Raw genomic sequence first — 22,849 nt, forward strand, 5'->3', positions numbered from 1 at the left:
CCTCCAGCCTTTCTCCAACCTGGTACCCTCCAGATGCCTTGAATGGAAGTCCAAAACATCCGGAGACCACTTGCTTTGTAGGCTAGATTTCTTTACCATCCTCCTTACTACTCACAGGAGCTGAGTCACTCCCACTGAGTTGGGGCTTCATGTCGTAAACTGCTTATTTCTCCATTGCTATGTTATATTATAGCACAACAAAAGAGGACACACCCACCCACCGCCCACCCTGTTTGCAGGAAGGTAAAGGACGTTCACTGACTGGAAACAAAGCAGTATGTCTGCCTCAGATCTTTTGCAGACACAAACAGTATTGGGAGTGAGATTGTATATAACTGCCCCGTTATCTTCATGAGCACGTCATCATGAATACACCATGAAAGGCACCTGAAGGGGCCCTTACATGTGAGTAAACATAGATAAGATAGATCTGCAAGTGAAGCAACCAGAAACCAGCTCAGAGGAATCATTTCCCAATGTACACCAGTTCTTAATACAAAGTTAAAATACTATGGCTTAGCAGTTCTGCCTCAGAAAAGAAGCAATGTTTAATTTTGTTCTTGCTACACCAATATACAGCATATGATCTCTGAAGAACACATCTGGGAATAATGATTTCACTATTGCTGTAGAACATTGTAAATGTTACAATGGTTATCAACAACAAGCCAGTTTAATAGCATTCTATAAAATGTTATATAAATCCTAGAATGAAAGTACGTTCAGTGCATTAGCAGAGCACAAACAAGCTTTAAAACAGTGTTCATTGCACCATAATTTTCAGACACTGTAAATGAGATGATAGTTTACAGGCAAATTGTTTATTGCCAACAAGTACATGAAACAAACATGGCCAGTTTGGGCCCCAATCACTGTATTGTTGACTGTATGCCGATAGTAGTGAATACAGTGATGATAATGATGACCATTATGGTAATGATAATGATGAGCATTGTTGTATTCCAAAGGCTGTGTCATCCTGCATAAGTGCCTGCTCTGTTCTGATATCACTAAAGATATATAGGTGATCTTGCCCAGGCTGAACTGGGATTGGAACTGTAGTTTCAAGCCTGGCAGTTTCAAGCCTGCCCACTAAGGAGGGCTAGAGAAACAGACCTTAGATTTTGAATGATTAAATTAAATTAAACTGCATAAGTATTGCCTATGTATCATGGACTTTTTGTTTGTACAGATTGACTAAACAGTTTTGTAGTCTTTCAATGGAAACAGAAATGTTATATTTGCTGCTTACAAGAGCTATTACCAGAGAGATGGTGATGTACCTTTAGGTACCCTTCAGGCTAGTCTATTAAATATGGACAACAGATTTTTCATCATTATAAGATGAACTCTACTTTTTTTTGTTTTGCACACTTGCCAATATTCCTTTGTATTGAATGGCCAAAACCACACATGACATGTACGGCGTTTCCAGACTGTCACTATTTCAGGTGGGGTTCAGTCACATACTGGTAAATTCAGGTTGCATGATTATATAGGTCTCTTGAACAACAATCCCATTTCTCCAAAAGATCAGACTTTTTGCAAGAAGGAAAGTGATGGGGAAAGTGTAGGATAACACTTGCTTTGATGAAACGTCATCTAATTTCCTGCAAACAAATGAGAATGAATGCTCATTAAATAGCCAATGTCATCTAAAATCTCCCTGCAAACAAATCAGGATAAATGTTCAATAAATAGGTCATCTAGAAGCCACCATAGTTCCATATATTTTGTCCTGGTTATTTTTTCATGCATCACAAACATGGTAGTCCCCAGCTGTTTTCTCACTAGAGAGGAAAGATGGATTCCCTGTATAGTGCACAAACCTGAAGATACCCACAGCTGCTTTGCATAGAAGAAGTTGGAAAAACAGTAACAGAACTCCATGTAACGTGAAGCTTGGTCCTAAATTTGAGTACATTAAACATGGAACACTTTGAATGGAAATTCTTAACATGACATACCTGTCTTTTACTAAACTGAAATGCTTGCAAAAATAGTCTGTCCTTTTCAAATTAAAAAAAGGTCAACCAAAACAATATAGGCACAAATTTAGGCAGAAAGGAAAGCAATCCAATCACATACCCTCATCTGCCAAAGCAGATAAATAGGTTTAGTCATTTTTCTCCCTAGAGGGATTCACATAGATGCATTTTTTCCCAACACAAAGTACAAAGCAATCTTGCATTTCAAATTGCATTGTAAAGCTAATTACAAGGGTGATTTCTTCTATCTTTCTGATATTAGAGAACACCCCTGTCAAAATGCAAGACACAGTATCCTACAGAGGAGCAAAGTGCAACCGGAAAAGTGTATCAGTTATGAAAGCATGATATTGCAATTATTCCAGATCAATTAAAATTAATAATTAACTGGAGCTAGTGTAATAGAAATTGCATGAGTAATGGTCATCCATTTCCCATCAGAATAATGTTGAGAATAACTCAGTTCAATTAAATAGTCCCTTTTAAAATGTATAGTGACATTAGCCTAGGATAAAATTAAACAGAATGTAAAGCATGAAAATGCATAGGTTAAATGCAGACAAGGCTTATTTTTAATGTTGAATATCTTTTTGGAACACTCCGTGTCTTGTTGATAAAAAATTCAGCTCTGGTGTTTAGAACCCAGATTGAATAAGCAGAGTTTTCCACATTTTCTCTCATATTTTGTAATAGAGTTTAGATTTATTTCACACAAGATCCATTTTGCAATAGTTTTCAGGCATGCATTATTTGTAGACAAGTTAGTGAACACTAGGTAGTAACCAGACCTCCATTTGCCAGTAAGGCCTCACAGTCTGTGTGTGATTCTCCAGAGCATAGAAAAATTTCTCTTAAGCAAACATCTCATGCCCCCATGTGGTTGAATTGCAAGTCTGTTGAAAAGTAAAAACCTGGATAGCAAAGGACCAAATCAGACAACTGAAGAGCTTTTTTAAAATGGACTTAGAAATTCACAAAATGGTGCTTGCTAAAGACAGCAACATGCAGCTCATTACTAATTGCTTTTGAAGGAGTATCGAATAAAGTGTTTGTTACATTCACACAATAATATTACACGCAGCAATCACAACAGCAATCCCATGACTCATATCAGACTGGTTCAGAAATAAGTTGAGCTGCTTGCCCCTCCCCAAAATGGGAAAGGGCTCATATTATTTGTCAAAATGTGGGCTTCCTGTAGATGCCAACTGTAGGCATCTAGTTGGCCACTATGAGAACAGTGTGCTGGACTAGATAGTCCTGTGGTCTGATCCAGCAGAGCTCTTCATTTGCCCTTATGAACTAATCCCGTCCATATTGAAATCAACAGAGACACTGGTATGCCTGTTAATTCCAGAAACATGATTTAAAGAGTTCCTCATGTGTAGATCTAAGATCTCATCCCATTGCCATGCAACCCTTCTTCCTTTAGCATCATTTTTTTTTTTAGTTGTATAGACATGGGGTGGTGGGAAATGCTGCTGCTACCAGCACCTATGCCAGAATACTGGTACAAATTTTGTCAGGCAAAATAGAAGTGCACGCCTAAAGGATGGGAACACATTGCATGCTGGGATGCCTGTCACATGAGCAGCTGCAGCTAGTGAGAAACTCATTCAATTTTCTGGGTTTCCCAAGCTTGCAAGCAGATTATTTCTGGTATTATTTATCACGAAAATTAACTCTAAACTTGCACTATATTCCAGTAGAATTCCAGAACTAGCTTGTACATCATGTGAAACAGCAGATATAATGTGCAAATTACCAGGTAAGAAATTGTCAGAATAACAGAACAAAGTGCATTGTGAAAGCAGCATGATTTCCTAACTCTTCCCCTTTGACCAGGATTGAGAAAGTTTTTTCCTTTGTTTTTAGGTTAACCCCCATCTCAGCAAACTGCAATTTCATTCCATTTATGACCCATCGGCTCATGTCCTTTAACATCTCTCTAACACCTCACAATTTTTCTCAGAATACAGTGCACATGTGAATGAACATGCCCCATGTTTTAAAATGGCTAAACATTTAATATGGAGTAACAGAAGCAATACAGATCTTGGAGGGGATATCATAGCAAGATGTTGAAGAATAAAAGGGGAAACAATGGTTCAGATATCTTATAAATTATTGGCAGATCCACTAATTATTGACAGATCACATGTCAATCTCATTTTCAAGGTATCTTCAGGATATTTTGCTAGGCTTTAGCCTTTGCCACAATCAATTGGAGGTATTTGTACACAAGGGATGGGCGAGGAATTTGATTCAGTTTGCATTTTCAACTGAATCTATCAAATCCACACTTTCCAAAACAATATGAGAACCAAAACACAGCCATCCTTTGAAATTTGCACTTATTCGAATATTGCAATGCAGTTCACCAACCAAACAATGTTTACAAAAATGCGTATATTAGGGGGAAGTGTGCCTAAAAATGAATATATGAGTGAAAATAATACAAAAATGCATTATATGACAAGAAATTGCTTGCAAAAATGTATACATTAGTCTAGGCTGCCTGCAAAAACATTTCTTGGGAGAAATTCACACTAAAATGCTGGAGAATTTTCATGAGGAATTTTTTTAAAAATTGGAAACCAAAAATAGAACCAAAATTGGCAGATCTTTCCATCCCTAGTGTTCACAGCTGAAACTCACAGTAGCCCTGACTCTCATTGGGTAATTTGTCTTTTAGGCTCCCAGAGCAAAGGTTTCTGAAATGAAATCTCATTTATCCAAAGAAAACAAGACAGAAAGCCTGATAAGGAAGAGGCATGGTGGAGACTTTTTTTCTGAGTTTGCCAACATTAAAAGTAATAAATGCAAAATTAGTGAAATTTGTGACTAATGTTTCATCACAAAGCCAACAGGCTGTGAACCACTAAATTCAATGAAAGTGATTAGAAACTATAGACAGAGTTGCCTGCCAGCAAAATAAACAGTTAAGTGGCAGATGGTAGTCAACAATCCTGCTGGAATTGATGATCGCATTGCCCTAACAAAGCAGCTGCTTATGTAACAGAGTGTAAATGCACATGTAAAGTAAAATATCACATATATTCACCCCTTCCTTCCCCCCAAAAATGGGCATGAGCAGCATGAGCACTCTCCTAATGTCATGAGTTTTTTAAAAATAAAGCAATACCCAGTCTAACAACTGGCACATTGCATGGCATTTGCTGTTGTATGTGTGGTATAAGTTGACCTTTCTCTCATTTCAATAATATCTGCTGGAGGCAACAAATGCATGCAGCTTCTCTCTGCCCTTGTAGTGCAACATCTCTGCTTTTGCCATCCCCATGGGTAGATCATCCAGTTGCCTCCTAGGAGCATACAAATTGTGCAGGGTTACCATGGTTGATTTCCTGAGTAATTTAGGAAATCAACCACATGGACCCACATGATTTATATGGACATGGGAGGCAATTGGTCTCTCTGTCTGTCCCCAGAAGCAGAGGTAGGGGATGGGAGGCTGCACAAGGTGGGCAGGATGTTGCTGTGCACACTTGCACCCCTCTGCACATCAGGCCAGCTTTGAGGATGAGTATTTTCGGAAGTGGCGCATGGAAACATATAGAGGGGCACAGAGATGGATTTAGAGGCCCAGGAAATTGTATGATATTAGTTTAGAAAACTAGTGTTTCTAAATTATAAGGGGCAGATGTGACAGACCTACCATTTTCTGTCCCTGCCATGGGATCTTGGTGGACTATTTGTCCATCTCATTCAGTATCTGACTGGCAGCAGCTCTCCAGGATCCAAGTCAGATTTTTCCCATCACCTGCAACCTGATCCTGTTAACTGTAGGTGCTAAGGAGTGAACATAAGATCATATGTTCAGCATGCAAAGCATGCGCTGTCCTGCTGAACTGTGGTCTAGCTGTAATCAGTTTTGTACTGGGTGCCCTCCCCCCCAATTCAAACTCTGCAGCACGGAGCATTCAACTGTAAACAGGCACTCACGTTTTATTGTTCTGTTTGTACAAAAATAGTGTCAACATGATGTTGTTGGACTCCAACTCCCACCAGCCCCAGACAGCATGGCCAATAGTCTGGGATGATGGGAGCTGCAGTCCAACAACGTCTGGAGGGCACCATTTTGGTGGCCCCCTGTTTTGGGTGTGAGAGCTGCTGGATTCATCTCCCAGGCAAATCCACTTTGAGGGGAAGAGGTGCCATATCTTTAGATTTCACAGAAAGGCCTGAGCTCAGCATTCAAATTGCTGACAACTCAAGTGTCAAACAATCTCAGGTAGCTAGGCTAGGAAAGAGTCTTGTCTGAGACTTCAGACAGCTGTCTCCTCTTGGAATAGACTAGACTAGGCTCAACAAATAAACTGGCTGACAATACTATAAGGCAACTTTTAGTGTCAATGATATTGTTATATGTGGCCCAAATAGGTGAGAAATGGATCATGTGTAGAAAGTATTTGCTGCATGGATTTTGTCAGGGCTGGGAAACTTGTGGCCCTCTAGATGTTGCTGGACTACAACTACAGTCATCATGTCCAACTGACCACTGATTGAAGTCCAACAACACTGTGAGGGCCACAGGCTCCCCTTCCCCACAGACACAAAAATTAAGAGGGAACAGGGAAATTAAAAGGTGTCCCCGTCAGAGTGATCAGTTTCTACTGAAAACTTCATTTTAATGCATTCTAGAGGAAGAGTGTGTATATTGAAAGGTCCTTCATTAATAGTTAACTTAGTTAAAACACTAATGCCTCTTTAAAATTCCAGAAACACTTCTTAAATTTAAAATTATGAAAGTGTTTTTCCTCCTGTGTTCTTTATTATTACCTATGAACCTAGATTTAATCAGCCTCTTTCTCTCTCTTGTAAGCCTTTATGAAGGCTGTTGATTTGTAGCCAATCCAAGCTCCCTTAATAATGTATATTAAATTAGTTTAATTTTTAATAGAAAAGAATGTGTTAGGAATAGTACACACTGCAGTACATTTGTAAGTACAGTACCCTTCATTTCAAAAGAGTTAGTAAAAAGTATGAGTGTATTTATAGCTCAAGCGGTTATTGAAGACATGTTTGTTTTATTACTAGAATCGAATGCATAATTGAAGAACCTGTCCTACCTGAAATTATTGTTCTCACTTCTTTTTCTTCTTCATTCTTCTTTTTTTTTTTCTACTAAGAAGATATAATTGTCTTTGTATTGGTCTCTTACTATAATATCACCAATCCTCTGATGGATTTTTTGCTTGTTTGTTTGCCTTTCTGCATTGTTTCTATCTGAAACCAGAAAAAAATCAGAATAAACAATATTGTTCTCTATCGATTTGCAAGATTGGTTTCATTAAGGAAAAATGAAATAAAAAGATTGATTCATAGATTCTTGCAAGTGACATCATTCCCTGAATCAGTTCTTCCTTGCATAAATTATGTTTCCCAAACTCTAGTAAAAGTTGGCAAATAATGAGCCATATGAACAGAGCTTGTACAGACCCTTGTTACTTTTAAATTCATGTTCTTCATGAGCTTCATGTTCTCAATCATATCCATCCAAATTGTCCCACAGACTTGCCCTGCAAAGATTGTTGGCTGCTTTAGCTGATGGAAAGGTTTTTGAGGCACTAAACCCAAATTCATGCCATATGCATGAGATGTTTAATGTAAGTATTGTAATTTGCGTTGAACACCTGAAGCATTTGAGAGGGAGTCTTTGTGTCTGAAACATTTCACTGTAAGCTAAAAAGAAGTCAGAGAAAATTGTTGTTGTTATTTGACTTCATCCTAAGCCCCAGGGCGGGTTACAACTTAAAATTCAATATTGAAAACTGTTTAAAACAAATTACAATCACAGGAATAGGGTGGGCATTGAAAACATATATCTAAGGTGTCAAAGGCCAGGGCAAAGAGGTGCGGAAACTGTACAATGAAGGTGTCAGACACACTTCTGTGGGAAGGGATTTCCACAATGTAAGAGCTACCACAGAGAATGCCCTCTCCCTGGCCACCATCCCTTGAACCTCTGAGAGCGGCAGAACTACCAAGAGGACCCCCTCTGCCAATTTTAGCACCCAAGATGGTATGTAGGGAAGGGGGCAGTCTTTCAGATATTTGGGGCCTAAGCTATTTAGGGCTTTAAATACCAGAGCATCTTGAAGTAGGCTGGAAACAAACTGATAACTAATTCAGCTATCTTAAAATGGGGTTATATGAGTTGTAAATAGAACCCCAGCCAGTAATCACGCTGCTACATTTTGGATCAGTTTAAGTTTTTGAGCCATCTTCAAGGGCAGCCCCGCCCCACCCCGATAAAGCACATTACATTAATCCAGTCTGGAAGTTACCAGAGTATGGAGTACCATGACCAAGTCATCTCTGTCCAATAGAGCCCATGGCTGGCAAACCAGACAGAGCTAGAAATAGGCAGTTCTAGCCACTGAGGCCACCTGAGCCTCCAATTACAATGTTGGATTCAGGAGTACCCCAAGCTACAAACCTGCTCCTTCAATGAGAGTGCAACCCCATATAGAATAGATGTTCTGGACTTGAGGGAACCTGGACCACTTCTGCCTTTCAGGGTTCAGTTTCAACATAGCATACCTAGCCTTGCAATCCTATGGCCTCTGGGAGGGCATCCAAGAGGCTATAGGAAACATTAGATCTGCCTCTCCTAGGTGGACATAGAGATCTGATCTCAAATGGGGAGATCCAATGTCAAGTTCACTCATCTCAGCACTGTGGAAACTTCCACCGCTGTGGTCCAACCAATCTTGGAGGCTCCAATATTGGTAGGGCAAAAAGGGGGGCATGGCACTGAGAACTGGGAGCATGCTGGGAGTGGACCGGGGAAGGCTTGAATCAAAAGGCTTCAACATCTCCAGCATCCTCTCAGTCCATCATACCAAAAGCCTATGGCAGCCTAGAAGCCAGTGTAATTCAACCTCATTTATTTCCTTCCTCTTGTTCCTAAAGGGAGGGATATCATTAAAAAAAACTCAGAAAAGGATAGAGTAGAATAGTGCTCCTCTGCCTTAATTTCTGCCCTACCGCCGAGAGCCGATGGCATAGCCACCTTTGGTGCCCCCACCCCCATCCTGGTCACTGCCTTAAAATTGCATCCTAAGAGGAACTGAAGTAGCTTTTGATTCTATGTTCAGCTGAGTTAAGAAGAAGCCCCAGAGCTTTCTTCAACAAACTCTGGGGCAACCCAGCTTCTTTCTAGTGTCACAGGGCTTTCCCACTGGTTCTTAGATTCTTTAAAAAATCATCCTTTCAGCTTATTCTGGATTTGTAAATTCCAATATGCACTGACTTGATCTGCAACCTCCTGGGCTAATGTAAGATTGAAACAGAGTTATCCTTTGGATTTCATAATTTTCTGAATTTTTAATGCAGTTCTCAGTTCAAAAAAACCAAAACCCAAAATGTGTATAAAATTCTTAGGAGCTAGAAATAAATTCACTAATAGGTAAAAAAACCTTATGGTTTAAGAATGTACCTATAGCCAAGAGATATTTCTATCAAACTTTAAAAAGCAGGGAAATTGGACAGCTATAGTGAATGCACCAGGGGAGCAGGAGACCTGACCTCCACTCTGAGATATTGTACTGCCCTACAAATTTGTCAAAATGCATACAATTTGGGTTGGTCTTTCACAGTCCAATCCACTTACTGTGTAGCTTACAAGAATTTGGTAACATGTGCCTCTGAGCACTGTCCAACTTTCACATCCATACATAGAGATCAGGACAGAGCTTGGAAGATTACTTTTTAAAAGTAATAAATTACAGTTACAATTACATGGCCCCAAAAAGTAGTAATTGCCTTTACAATTACAATTGCTGTGAAAGTAACTGATTACTTTACTCAAAAGTAATCACTACAATTACATTTCAGTAACTTTTTTAAAAAAATACCTACAAGGTGCTGGCCTTGGCTGCTGCACATCTCAGTAGCGGCTGTACACCGCCCTGGGAGCTTATTGCTATAGGGCGGTCTAAAAATGTAATAAAATAAATAAATAATAAAACAACATTAAAAATAAAAAACACATACAGAGGTAGTAGAATAGTTCTTTTTATCCATAAGATAGCAATGGTGGTCTCTCCGCTGGTAAGGGAGGTGGAGAGGGAGGCAGAAGCCACTAATTAGATCTTTGCATGTCAAACCAAGTGCAAACCCCCCCCACTCAGACAGCAAGCATAATCTCTCTCACTTAACCACCACCCGGACCCTGCCCTGGCCCCAACTAAGGGACACTCACCCAAGCAAACATTTTCCCCTTAGATGCAAAAATGTTTAAATACTACAAATGCAGCACAGTAGCCAGAGAGGGTGGTGGAGCCCACTTCGTGTGCCAAGTGCAAACACACACACACACAAACATTGTCATCTTTCACCTTCACAGTTCTTTATCTCCATTCTGCTGCTGCCTCCTTCTCCTCCTTTATCTATGTTCTTGCCATCCGACTCCTTTTTCCCTCCACTCCATTCTTCCCCATGACCATCCATTTTTTAAACAATTGTTTTTTCTACTCCACCCCGTCTCACTCTCCACCTCCTCCCTCATCGCCTCCCACCCTCCCACAGAGCATGAGGAAAGAGTGACGCTGCACAGAAGCCCAGTTTGAGACACATGAGTTTCATCCACAAATCAGAGGAGCAGAAGATTTCCCCTGCTTTCCCCCCCCCAGTAATGCCCCAAAGTAATGCTGGAAACATTACAATTACTCCACAAAAGTAATAAAATTACTCCTAGTTCTATTGCAATCAAAATGTAAAGGAATTATCCACTCATTCCTCAAAAAAGTAAGTTCTGGATCAGGAATACCATGGTCTGAATGAAAGGTGATTTTTGGTAGAAAATTCATTCAAAACTGTGATCTAGGTACACATTTTAATATCAATTTTCATGCATATTTTTAAAAATCGCAGACTGATATAGAAATAGGGTGGAATGCACAGATGCAAAACTGACGGAGACCGGAAATGATATCTCATCCCTAACCATATCAGGATAGTAGGTGAACTGTTAACATCTGCTTGAACCTTTATGCAGAGCAGTGTTTTGAAGACCAAGATAAAATCGGAACACACTTCAGCAAGAAGGCTGCATATATACAGAGTGTATGAGAAATGACTGGGCCAATTTTTCAATGAAAAAAGTATGCATTTTTAAATCATGCTATTTCAAAATGAGCCATAAAATAGGTCATTACATAGTGGGGCAAAATGAATACGCAATGAATTATTCATCTTTATGGAAATCCTTCTATACTTATTGGTGACATGAGTCATGTAATGCGTATACTTTTTGCACAACGCATTGTTAATAATGAATAAGGATTTATCATTATATTATTATATGAAATGCAATGAGCAATATTAAAACTTGCTCTTCCGCTGGAATCAAATGATTTACTGCACACCAATGGATTCGCTTAGAAGACAAGGTTGCTCTTTTCATTACTACTGGTCAGATTTTCATGCTATTTAACATAAAAGTATGCATTCTCCAGGCCAAGAGTGCATCACAGCACCTATGTTTCCTACATGACTCCTCATTCATTGCAGCAGAACTTGCATGGAAGCAGAACTCAGGATGTTGTTCCTCAATGCGGCTGACATCATTAAACAGATACTGTCATTTGTTGCACAGAACCACAACAGTCAAATAAAGAATTTATTTCATGTTCTGGTCTCAGATTTGCGAGTGAAGGGGCGAAATAAGACAAGGACACATCAGCTTGGGTTGAACAAGGGCCACTTTATTAAACTATACAAAAACACCTTTTAAAGTGACCTGCAGAGGGAAACCTAGGTGCGGAACTATCTATAAGCAAGCATCTTGCCATACAGCTCACGGGCGACCAGCCCCTGCTTGGGACAAGGGCAAGCCCCATCTGCTTACCCCTTCCGCCAGCCACACCCAGTAGGTGAGTAGGGGGGCCTTCTCAGGTCACCACCCCCCAGCGCCACACAACCCTCGGGTGGATGAGTTAAGTTGGCCCCAAAAGCAGCCCATATCCTGCCCTCAAGCCGCAAAGCTCTTACAGACAGGCCTCTGGAACCGCCAATCACCTCCAAAGGTGCCTAAGGGGGCCACCAAGCTGTCCTTACCTATTTCCCTTTCCGCACCTTCCCACACCAGTGCCCCAATTATAAACTGCCCTCCTAGGGCAATTAAACTTCGACCATAACAAAATAGCCAAATTAGCCAAATTCACCTATTAATAACAATGCCCCCTAACCCGATTCCATCCCACTCTCACAGTGTGGAGTAGGCAAAAAACCTGCCCACCAAACAAGGGTGGGCAGGGTAAAAATTCCTACTTGGTCCCGAAGCGACCATTGAACACGCTATAAGAGAGGGAGGGCAGGGTGGGGATAGCTCACTGAAAGAGGAGGTAGGAGGGGCGGCCTGGCCTTAAATAGGCCCATGGCCCCTCCCCTCCCTGCCGCACGTCACGCACACATAAAGCTGCGACACACGACGTTGCCCTTAACGAAGATGGCAGTGGCAGCATCGCTCCCTCCTCGCAACTATGCCCCACTTATCCATGCTGTGCAGGTAAGCGGGGCTTCATATCATTACACTCTGTATTTAATACAGCATAATAAATTATATATTAGCAAAGGATCTTACAGGAGATACTTGATATCCTGCAAAATAGGTTCCAATACGAAATAGTTACATGTATCTCTTGAATTGTTATAGGAGCATTTAATAATGCCCAGAGTGGAATCCAAAAGGGCTACGTATACATGCAATCAGTTTCTGTAAATGCTTTGCACTTGGCAGATCAGGCCATGTCTGTTTGCAGTGTTGCACAACTACGAATAAGCAAACTACCACAAACTTCTAGAAAAGTAAGAATTATGTTCTTACTTTTAAAAACACATTGGCATTTTATTTTTCAAGCACTGATGACTAAGACTAAAGATAAAGTGATTTTGTTAAGATGTGGTAATTATTAAGCATATCGGTCCAGACTATTGTAGCCCTAATTAAAGCTCTTTAATAGGCAAGGGAAATGTTTGTTATGTCATCTGCATTTTTAACCGGAAACGCTTTTGTTTAAACAAGTTCACAAAACAAATTCTCTGCATTCTTCCCATATATAATTAACATTGCATTTCTAATTCATATTAAAATGAAGGTCTTTGGAATTGGCGTCATGGTAAAAAGATTTTTTTTGTTGGCTAATAGTATAAAAAGATGCTACTTTTTTCTGCTGTCCAGATTTTGATCTCTTATGTAAATACAATTTAAGAGAACTGAAAATTATCCAAATGAACAAATCAATCTTATTTACTTTAGCTACATGTTTGCTTTTAGCCTCAAAAACCATCTGTCGTGATGAATCAGTAATGACCAGCTTGCAGAGCAGAGAAGAATACAGTGATGATAACTATTCTGAGGTAAGATCTTTACTGGCATGATATTATCCTTCAAGAACTGTGCTTGCCCTGCTATTGATATACAAAGAAATCCACTGAGAAAATGTTAAAATGGCATATACGTGGATTAGGGATGGAAAAATCTGTCAGTTTCGGTTCTCTCAGTTTCTGGTGTTTCCAATCTTAACTTCAGTTCTCCACATTCTGCAGCAATTTGAAAATTTTTTATTTAAAATCCTCACGATAATTTGTCCTAATAAAACACATTTTTGTAGGTGGCTTTCATTAATATACACATTTCTGCAAGATATTTATTGTCATATAATGCATTTTTGCATGTTATTTTCATTCACACTGTTCCCTAATATGTGCATTTTTGTAAACATTGGTTAGCGAACTGCATTGCAGCATTTGAATAAGTGCAAATATTGTTTGTATTTCAGTACTCATATTGTTTCAGAAAGTGTGAATTTGAGATATTTGGCTTGAAAGGCAAACTGAATTGAAATTCTTACTCATCCCTAGTATGGCTCAAGATACAGATAAACTGAATTTCTGCCTGTAGGTTCATGGACTAAAACCTGTTCATCTGGATGGAATTTTGAAATTGTTTTTGCTTCTTAGGTCCATTGGTTTCAGTGGGTCTACCCTGAACAAAATTTAGTTGGATATGACCTTAGGCATTGAAGTATCATTCTGCTAGTGGAAATCCACACTCATTTACAAAAGAGATGTTTCCAAGCCAGCACAAGAGTGTTACATGAGAAAAGTGACCCCAAATTCTGAAGAATTCTTATATTTGCACAAGCTCAAGTCAGGACCTTTGCATGACCCACTAGAGTTTACATGCCACACCCTGTGGGTGGAATCCACTTGGTACCCTTGTGCTCATGGAAAGGCTTTTGATCTCAGATACCTCCACTTATAAAAGAGAAGGGGAGACTATTTTTGCTAATTTAACTTTCTCCCTGCAGCCCCCCCCCATACAACCTCCCACCCAACTCTGGAGGGTCCTTCAACAATCTGGAGCCAGTTTGCAGGGATGCTGGTGCTGGTGGGGTGTCAGCATAAAATCACATACATACACTTTCAAAATAAAGCAAGAAATGAGAGCCAGTATGGCAAAGTGGTTAGAGGGTTTGACTAGGACCTGGAAGACCAGTCGCTGCTTCTCAGCCTAATCTGTCTCATGGGGTTGTTGTGAGTACACAGTGGAAAACCATGAGCTCCATTGAGGAAAGGCAGGATAGAAATACAATAATAAATAAATAAAGTAAATCCAACTTATATAGTAACAGTTTGCCTGCTTGAGTTGAGACTTGGATTTCAACGAATGTCCACATTATCTGAGATAATCCACTTGCAGAGCATCATTCATCGCTTGATTCTCCTAGTTCCAAAGAAGACAAGGGACTGGGGTGATGCCCCACATATTTATGGGAATTTGAGACTACAGAAAGACAGCCACCTTCCTCAAGCGGACTGTAGTTTTGGCCAATGACAAAATAAATGCCACTTCTGGTATAGGTGGCCAAAATAGCCAATCAGAAGTTACCTATGATGGTTCCAACTTCCTTATGGGTACTGACTTCTGAGAGCTGACCAGTTCCAACCAGTTGGCTATTGTTTTAAAAGGGATTAATCTAGGAAAGTGGATTGGAAATAAAAACCAAGGATATCAGTCCACACAGGGGTCTTAGTATGGATCCAGTTTCCCTAGCACTCTAAACAGTGTTATCAGCCTGTATTGAAATTGTGAGGTTTGTCATAATGGGTGTTTTCAGGATGCATCACCCTAGTATCTTTCAGTTTGCCTGGACTCTGAGAGGGAAAAAAACTCTCAAAGGGACATGCAGCAACACCACACACATGCACACACACACAGAGAGAGGCAGCACACTAATACAAAAAAGCCTCTGACAAAGAAATATGCCAAGGCATGCCCCAAGCCACTATAGATACTAAAATCTACATAATTCCACATCCAAAAGTGGGTTCTCCATTCCCACCCTCTAAGAATCCCATAAATTGTTAATTAAGGTAAGTGCCTAATGGTACAGCCACTTCAGGCTATCTGAATGGAGCATTTGAATTCTCCCCCTCCATGGAAATATCTTGGATTGACCCCTTTATTCTTCCTGTGATGGAAAAAAGTAAAAGCCTGGGAAGTGCAAAAGCCTAATCAGCATCTCATGTGACTAGTTTATCATCACCTTGAAAGCATGTTATCATTTTTCCTACTAGTCTAGTGAAGACATCCTAGAAGCAAGTCAAAGACGCCTGAACCTAGAAGAACTGAAGAATTGGGGGCTGAAGAACATCATTAAGATGAGCACACCCACCATGAAGAAGGTGCCAAACTCACCTGCAAATTTGCCACTGAGGTTTGGCAGGAATCTACAGGAAGAAAGAAGCATCAAGCCTGCAGCAAACCTGCCTCTCAGGTTTGGAAGGGCATATGCAGGAAGCCTTTCTAGGCATATCCTTCCTTTCTCACACAGGTTTGAGAGAGCCCCATTGGTTCAAAGTTCCTTCCATTCTCTTGCCAACTTGCCGCAAAGATTTGGGAGATCGCATCTCTTCAGTCTACCTCAAGTGACAGAAGTTCCTGAGTAAGGCAATAACAAGTAAATAGTTTAAAATGTGCTTGATTAATCTATCACTTAATTCAGATATTGAATGTTCTGAGTCAGCTGGGAATGGAAGGATCTCTTTGCATCTCTTACGTTTTTCATTTTCCCCATCTTAAACGCATTTCTCCACATTTCTGCAGCAAAAAAAATCTTCATGAAAATTCTTCAACATTTTAGTGCAAATTTATCTTATAATCACATTGTATGCAGCTTTGGCTAATGTACACGGTTTTGCAAGCAATTTCCCATAATATGATGCAATTATATACATTATTTTCACTAATGTTATATTTTTATGCACACTTTCCACTAATATATGCATTTTTGTAAGCATTGTTTGGTCGCAGAACGGTACTGTAAAATTTGGAGAAGTGTGAATTTTGAAGGTTGGCTGTGTCAGTTCTCATATGGTTTCAGAAAGTGCAGATTTGATAGATTCAGCTTTAAATGCAAACTGAATTGAATTTCTGCCCCATCTTTAGTGTCAGCCTTTCAGAACCTGGTCCCTTCCAGCTGTTTGGACCATGCTAACTAGGGCAGGTAGGAGTTGTAGTCCACAAAGCTGTAGGGCGCCAGGTTAGGGAAAGTTGCTCTATGTATTATTCATATAATAAACATCAAGAATCTGAACTACATTACTCATTTGAACTGATGTAAGAATATCGAGTTCTGAATTTGCCAGTACAATGTGAAGAAAGCATTCCTTATAAGTCCAAGGTATGTCATTCTGGGCTTGAGAATACCTTACAATATCTGTAGACTGAACTTGTAGGGAGGAAAGTACAATGGAAACAGATGAAATATTTTTAGAACAGTGAAGCCACTCTGGAAGCATCCTCACTGCATTTTATAAAAATTGTTCTTCCTTCTCCAAGGTCAAGTTCTGAAAAAAGATTAGGGCGGTGCTGAAAATTTCTCCTGCATTTTTTTCCAACCAGTTCTTTGTCATTCAGTTCTCCACCACCAAAGGCCAAGAACAGCAGGCATTTGTCTTATTTCACAGGGGAGACTATCACACAGGCTGGTGCCACAACAGAAAAGGTCCTTCCTTTGGTTGCTACAAGATGGAACTCAACAGACTGTGGCACAGCCAGGAGGATCCAGAACATCTTAGTAACCAGGGAGGTTTATAATAGAGGTGTTCCCTCAAATAACATAGTTCCAAGTTCTTTAGGGCTTTGTAAATAAGATCCAACCTTAAACCTGGCCTAGTAGCAAATTAGCCGCAACTTCTGGATCAACCATATGAGGAGTCCCACATACAATGCATTGGAGTAGTCCAATCTTGAAGTTATCAATGCATGAGTCATTCAACATATCACACTCTAGGCAAGGAAGAAAGGTAATAGGCAGAAGTGGGTTACTTTCCGGGTAGCAAATGCCTCTCTGCCATAAATGATGCACAAAGAGTAGTTTCCTGCATGGTGACCACAGAACGTGTAGTAGCCTACTAACTTCATATCCCAGGATCCTCTAGCAGAAAATGATACTGCATCATTTACAGCTAAGGAGAGACCTCAACTTCTCCATGGGCTACCTCCTCTCCCTTGGTATTGGATGGGAGGGACTAGCAGGGATGGGGAAGTGGTTGCAAAAAACTGATTGGACTGTTTAACCAATTTGAAATATACATATGGAATTAGATGATGGGTGAGGTGGGTTTTTTTAATGAAACACTTGAATAGCCCATTTAATTTGCAGAACAAACCAGAGGGGTGAGGGGGTAAATATCCCTACTCTACATCCCCCATCATTTGTGTCCCTGAATCATCTGTGGTTGATTCTTTCTTTCTTTTCAGATTTGGCCATTTAAACAATAATATGAGAAGGGAATCTGATGGTGAAGAGGCAAGCCTTTGGAAGACTTTGGGTGAATTTCTGTTCTAAAAGCTGGTGCAAAGAGGGGGGGGAAGAAGAATTTTTGTTTTTTAAATCCCTGTCTTCAACTTATGATCTCCTTCACATAAAATTTTCCTCACATGAGCATTTATAGGGTTGCAATGGTAACGATTGTACTGGTTTGTTTCCATAGCTGTGCTGCAGATTCTAATCTCTCCTGCATTCTGTACGGTTGTGTCAATTGTAAATAACTTATAGAATTGTATGTAACAGGGGGAAAAGTGTAAGAAAAATAAAATTTAAAAGTGCCACCGCAAGAAATCTACCTTGTTTATGACAAGTTGCAACAACACTAAATGGAAAAGAACAATCCACGTGTCCTTTTGGCCAACAGCTTAAACAAAAATTCACTGAAAACAAAAGGAAAAGCAGTACCCGGTCAGTAGCCGCCACTGGATGTGCCTCCACCTGAATCTGAATATTTTTAATATGTTTTAACAGTCTGAGTATGATAAAGTAGTCGTTCATTCCTTGCAGCTTCCAAAATGATTAGAAATACCCTGAGGCACTAGGAATGATGCTTTTAGGATCCTAACAGCTGTTGATATATTACCTATCTTCCAGCAGTTTGACCAACCTACTTTGCATATTGCACACGCCTACTCAAATATGAATAGCTATTTTGTTTGGTATAATGACCATTTCTCCTGCTCTTTTTAACAACGTGAGAGAAATCATTTGAACCTAATGCAGCAGTGGCCAATGTGCTGCCCTCCAGATGTTGTGGACTACAACTCCCAGCAGCTCCAGCCAGCATTGGCAACAGTCAGGAACAATGGAGGTTATAGCACAAAACATCTGGAGGACAACACGCTGGCTACCTACCCCTGGTGTAATATTTTGAAGTTCTGCTCTACCAGCAAATTCCATTAGATTCTACTCTACTAACAAATTCCATTAGAGGCCCTTTCAGGAGTTAGGCCAGCCCCAGCCCCTTCTGTCCGCATGTTCAAAGCAGGCTGCCTGCTGTCTTATGCTTAGGCTCCCCCTGCAATTTAGAACCTGGCATGATCAAGGTTCTAAATCACATGGGGACCTTGTACATGGAGAGCAGGCTGCCTACTTCATACCTTTCCTCTCTTCCGAGGATGGAGTGGGGCTAAGTGACGGGGACATGATGGAGGAGATTACATACGAAGCTGCCTTATACTGAGTCAGACAACTGGTCCATCAAGCTCAATATTGTCTACACTGACTGGCAGTGACTCTCCAAGATTTGAAGCAGGGGACTCTCCTAGCCCTACCGGGAGACACCAGGGACTGAACCTGAGGCATTCTGCATGCAAGACAGATCTCTACCACTCAGCAATGGTCCTTCTTCCACTCTTCTCCTCATCCGATTTTAATGGTCAGGGATGATGGGCAGGGCCGGCCCCAGGCATCCTGGAGCCCTTGGGCATCAGCTTGCCCCGGCCCCCAGCATGTACACATGTGTGGGTGTGCGCACGTGCATGTGTGTGCAACCCCCCATACCCCCACCTACCTGTCTCTGCTCCCCTTCCCCCCATGCCCCCCAACCTGTCTCTGCTTCCCCTTCCCCTGGAGCTACAGGGGCCCCTGAAGAGCCCCTCTACTCCCCTTCGTAGGGGAGTAGCAACAGTGTAAGAGGAGCTTCCACCTGCCCATCATTCCCTCACCCCACCTACCTGTCTCCTGTCTTTTAGCATTGCCATTAACCAAGATGGCAGCCACCGTCTCCCTAAGGGGATGAAGCCTCCACCACCATCTTGGTTGGTGGCACGTGTGCATACTACGCACGAGCATCTCTGCCATCAACCAAGATGGCGGCAGGGGCTTCCACACCTTAGGGAAACCTTGGCAGCCATCTTCATTAAGTTCAATGCTAAAAGTCAGGAGACAGGTAGGTGGGGTGAGGCAAGGGAATGGTGGGCAAGCGGAAGCTCCTGCCCTACGATCAGTGTCTGTTGCATCGGATTGCAGAAGGGGAGCGGAGAGTTCCCTCAGGGACCCCTGTAGCTCCAGGGGCTCTCGGGCCAGTGCCCCACCTGGCCGCCCTTTAGAACCGGCCCTGATTATGGGAACTGTAGTCATATAATGCCAATAACAGCAAAGGAAGTGGCTGAAAAGTGACCTAGAAATAAAGATGATGGGGTTTGCTTCTACACAAGCTGTGCAGAAGAGACTAAACAATATGATTGCATTTGTTCTCTCGCTCCCTATGAATGAAGACTTTGGTAAGAAAAAAAAAGGTGACATGATGTGATGCTATACAAATGCTCTATGGTTTTACAGTGTAGGAGCCAAGGAAATAATCACCGCCTAGTGTGTGAAGCGGCAAGCAGACACTAGGCAGGTAACATGTACAAGGAAGACAATCTGTAAATTATTTATTATCCACACACACATATTATTCATGAACTGGGGAAAAGGCAGAGAAAGGACTGGAATAAATCACAGCTATAGGAATGAATTTCAGGAAGGTTCAGGAGCTCCTGCCCTTCTTTGTTCCTCACGCAAGTTGAATGTGTGTGCACAGCAGAGACTGGTGGCTCCAGTGTCAGTGGGGCAGTGAATCTGCTCCGGGTTTTAGTGCTGAGCACCCTGGACAGCTCCTTGAAAGTTCAGACTAAAAGATGGAGCAAATTCACTGCTCCGCTGACACTGGAGCCACCAACCTCCACTGTTTTGCTTAAACCCATTAAAACAACAACACTCTTTTCGGACGTAAACCACCACACATTTAAAGCACATGACTTCCCCCAAATAATCTTAGGAACTGTAGTTTACCTCTCACAGAGCTACATTTCCCAGCACCCTTAACAAACTATAGTTACTGGGATTCTTTGGGGGAAGTCAATGTGTGTTACATGTGCTATAAATGTGTAGTGTGTACGCAGCCCAAGATGTCACAGAAGAGTCAGCGGGCAGCTGGATGTCATAAGGTGAGTCCAAACATCTGCAGGATTGTATTGTGGTTTCTTTCATGGACAACCAGATATGAGGGCCAAACATCAAGCTAAGTAAGTAATCACTAATCATGTCAAAGTTTAAAAAAGAATAGCAAGTGTGAAGCCCCTGCTTTTTTCAGGACAAGGTACATGTGGAGGAGTGGTTTGACCCTTTCCTCCACCACCGTGCTCCTGATTAAAACTGTTGCGCCCCCAATCTTCTGCAAGTTCCAGGAGATTGCCGTCCCTGTAATTAGGTCATGTGAAGTGGTCACTTCAGGCAGCAGATGCTAGGAGGCAGTGATAGGGCAGGAAGCAGGAAGAGCAACAGGAGATGGAGTTACTGACTGGTGGTAAGTAAGAAGGCAGGCCGAGGGCAGACTGAGGTTGGTGGGGCAGGGCTCCATTTGCCGGAATGGGCTAGTCTCCACTGCTAGGGGGTGGGGGTGGTGATAAGATGTTGGAGGAGAGAGGTGTGTGTGGTGTACTATCTGGCCTGCCCTGCATCCCCCTAATCTTGCTGCCTTCAGGTATGGTGCAGGACACTGCCCCATCCCCAGGACTGAAGTACAGTTCAGCTGCTCCAGTCCAGGTGACTTTTGTACATAGAGTGGAGTGGGGTGGGGCATAATCTTTGCCTCGGACAGAAAACATCTTCGGCTGGCTCTGACTGCAATCCCAATGAACATTAGCTCCTCACATCTGCTGTTATTTTTAAAAACCCTGATATAATTAGCAGTTATGCATCTCACATCTCATTTAGTATGGCCCTTAGAAGGTACATGAAAAGAGAGTGATAATTATATTACTATATTATTAATGTTATTTTGAATTGGATGGAACTAGGGGGACATATTTTGGGTTCACAGAAGGAAATTCACACACGAAAAAGCCCATTTCTGGTGGGATCATCTTCACCACTCAGTGACTTCACCATCAAGGCTGCATTCAAACATGGGGTTCATTGCATTAGGTTTACTGATTATAATGGTAGTGCTTCTGTCCTGACTTCTAACATTCCTTTCACACTGCAGTACATGTTGCATTATGGAACTGTGGCTTTTTGACCGATATACTGCCATGTTGTGCTAAATTTCATTCACATCACTGGGCGTGGTGAGACACAACAATGAATCTAATGTGGACATGTTGCCATTCCCCCACCCTTTCCATACATGCGACCTTCTCTTCCTCCATGATTCCCCCATGAAAACAGCAGGAAAGAACTGTGTGCCAGTACACCGCCCCAAATTTTGTCTCTTTACTCCCACAATTTTCTGGGTTAATGGGGTTGCAAACAGATTTTTTTCTGGAAGCAATTAACACAGAAAAAAACATTGAACTTCCACTAGATTTCGAGAAGTGGCTTTTACATCATGTGAAAGATAAAGAAAAAAAAATGTGAAAATTATCAGGTAAAGAAATGTCAGGAAAACAGAATAAACTGCTGCCTGAATTATGGATGGAAGGTTCTGCAATTCTGGTTTTCTCAGTTTCTCATTTTTTTCATAAATTTGGTTCTCAGCATTTCTGCAGCAATCTGTGGATTTTTAAAAAAAATCCTCATGAAAATTCCTCAACATTTTAGTGCACATTTATCCTAATAAAAACATTTTTATATGCATTTGACTAATGTACACATTTTTGCAAGCAATTTCTCCTAATGCAATGAGTTTTGTATGTTATTTTCACTAACAGGCGAAAGATTTATACGATCTAAAGAGAAACCAGAGTGTTGATTTGCATGTGTGAAACAACAAACACAGATCAAGCACCAGAGACAGATATGTAGCTCCGCTTACCGGGCGAAGCTCTGGTGAGCAGCAGAGCAATTGCGGCCAAGGGTGAGGCCGCAGAAGCCATTCGGAAGAAGGGCAACGTCACACGTCACGTTGAGATGACGCGCGGCGTGCCGCATGGAGGAGGCAGAGCCAATGGGCTTATTTAAGCCCACGCCGCCCCCTCCGTCTTCCTCTTGGCTCATGCCGCCCGCCCCGCCCTCCCTCTTTTATGGTGTGCCCATGGTCGCTTTGGGGCCGAGTAGGAATTTTTATCC

The 22,849-nt window shown here is 41.4% G+C and overlaps 1 protein-coding gene across 2 annotated transcripts; it reads left to right on the top strand.

Moving 5' to 3' along the window:
• The first annotated feature begins 328 nt into the window (after positions 1-328).
• Positions 329-18,122, top strand: NPVF (neuropeptide VF precursor). 2 transcript variants are annotated; one of them, XM_061586534.1, is made up of 4 exons: positions 329-405; positions 13,291-13,373; positions 15,597-15,796; positions 17,785-18,122. In XM_061586534.1, the coding sequence occupies exons 2-4, from the start codon at positions 13,323-13,325 to the stop codon at positions 17,870-17,872; spliced, it is 339 nt and encodes a 112-aa protein (XP_061442518.1). In that variant the 5' UTR covers positions 329-405; positions 13,291-13,322; the 3' UTR covers positions 17,873-18,122. The 2 variants fall into 2 exon arrangements, with proteins under 2 accessions (XP_061442518.1, XP_061442517.1); XM_061586533.1 differs by having other exon boundaries at positions 15,597-15,964; positions 17,785-18,120.
• The last annotated feature ends 4,727 nt before the right edge of the window (positions 18,123-22,849 follow it).

This window comes from Rhineura floridana, chromosome 10, assembly GCF_030035675.1.
Source record: "Rhineura floridana isolate rRhiFlo1 chromosome 10, rRhiFlo1.hap2, whole genome shotgun sequence".
Lineage (NCBI taxonomy): Eukaryota > Metazoa > Chordata > Lepidosauria > Squamata > Rhineuridae > Rhineura > Rhineura floridana.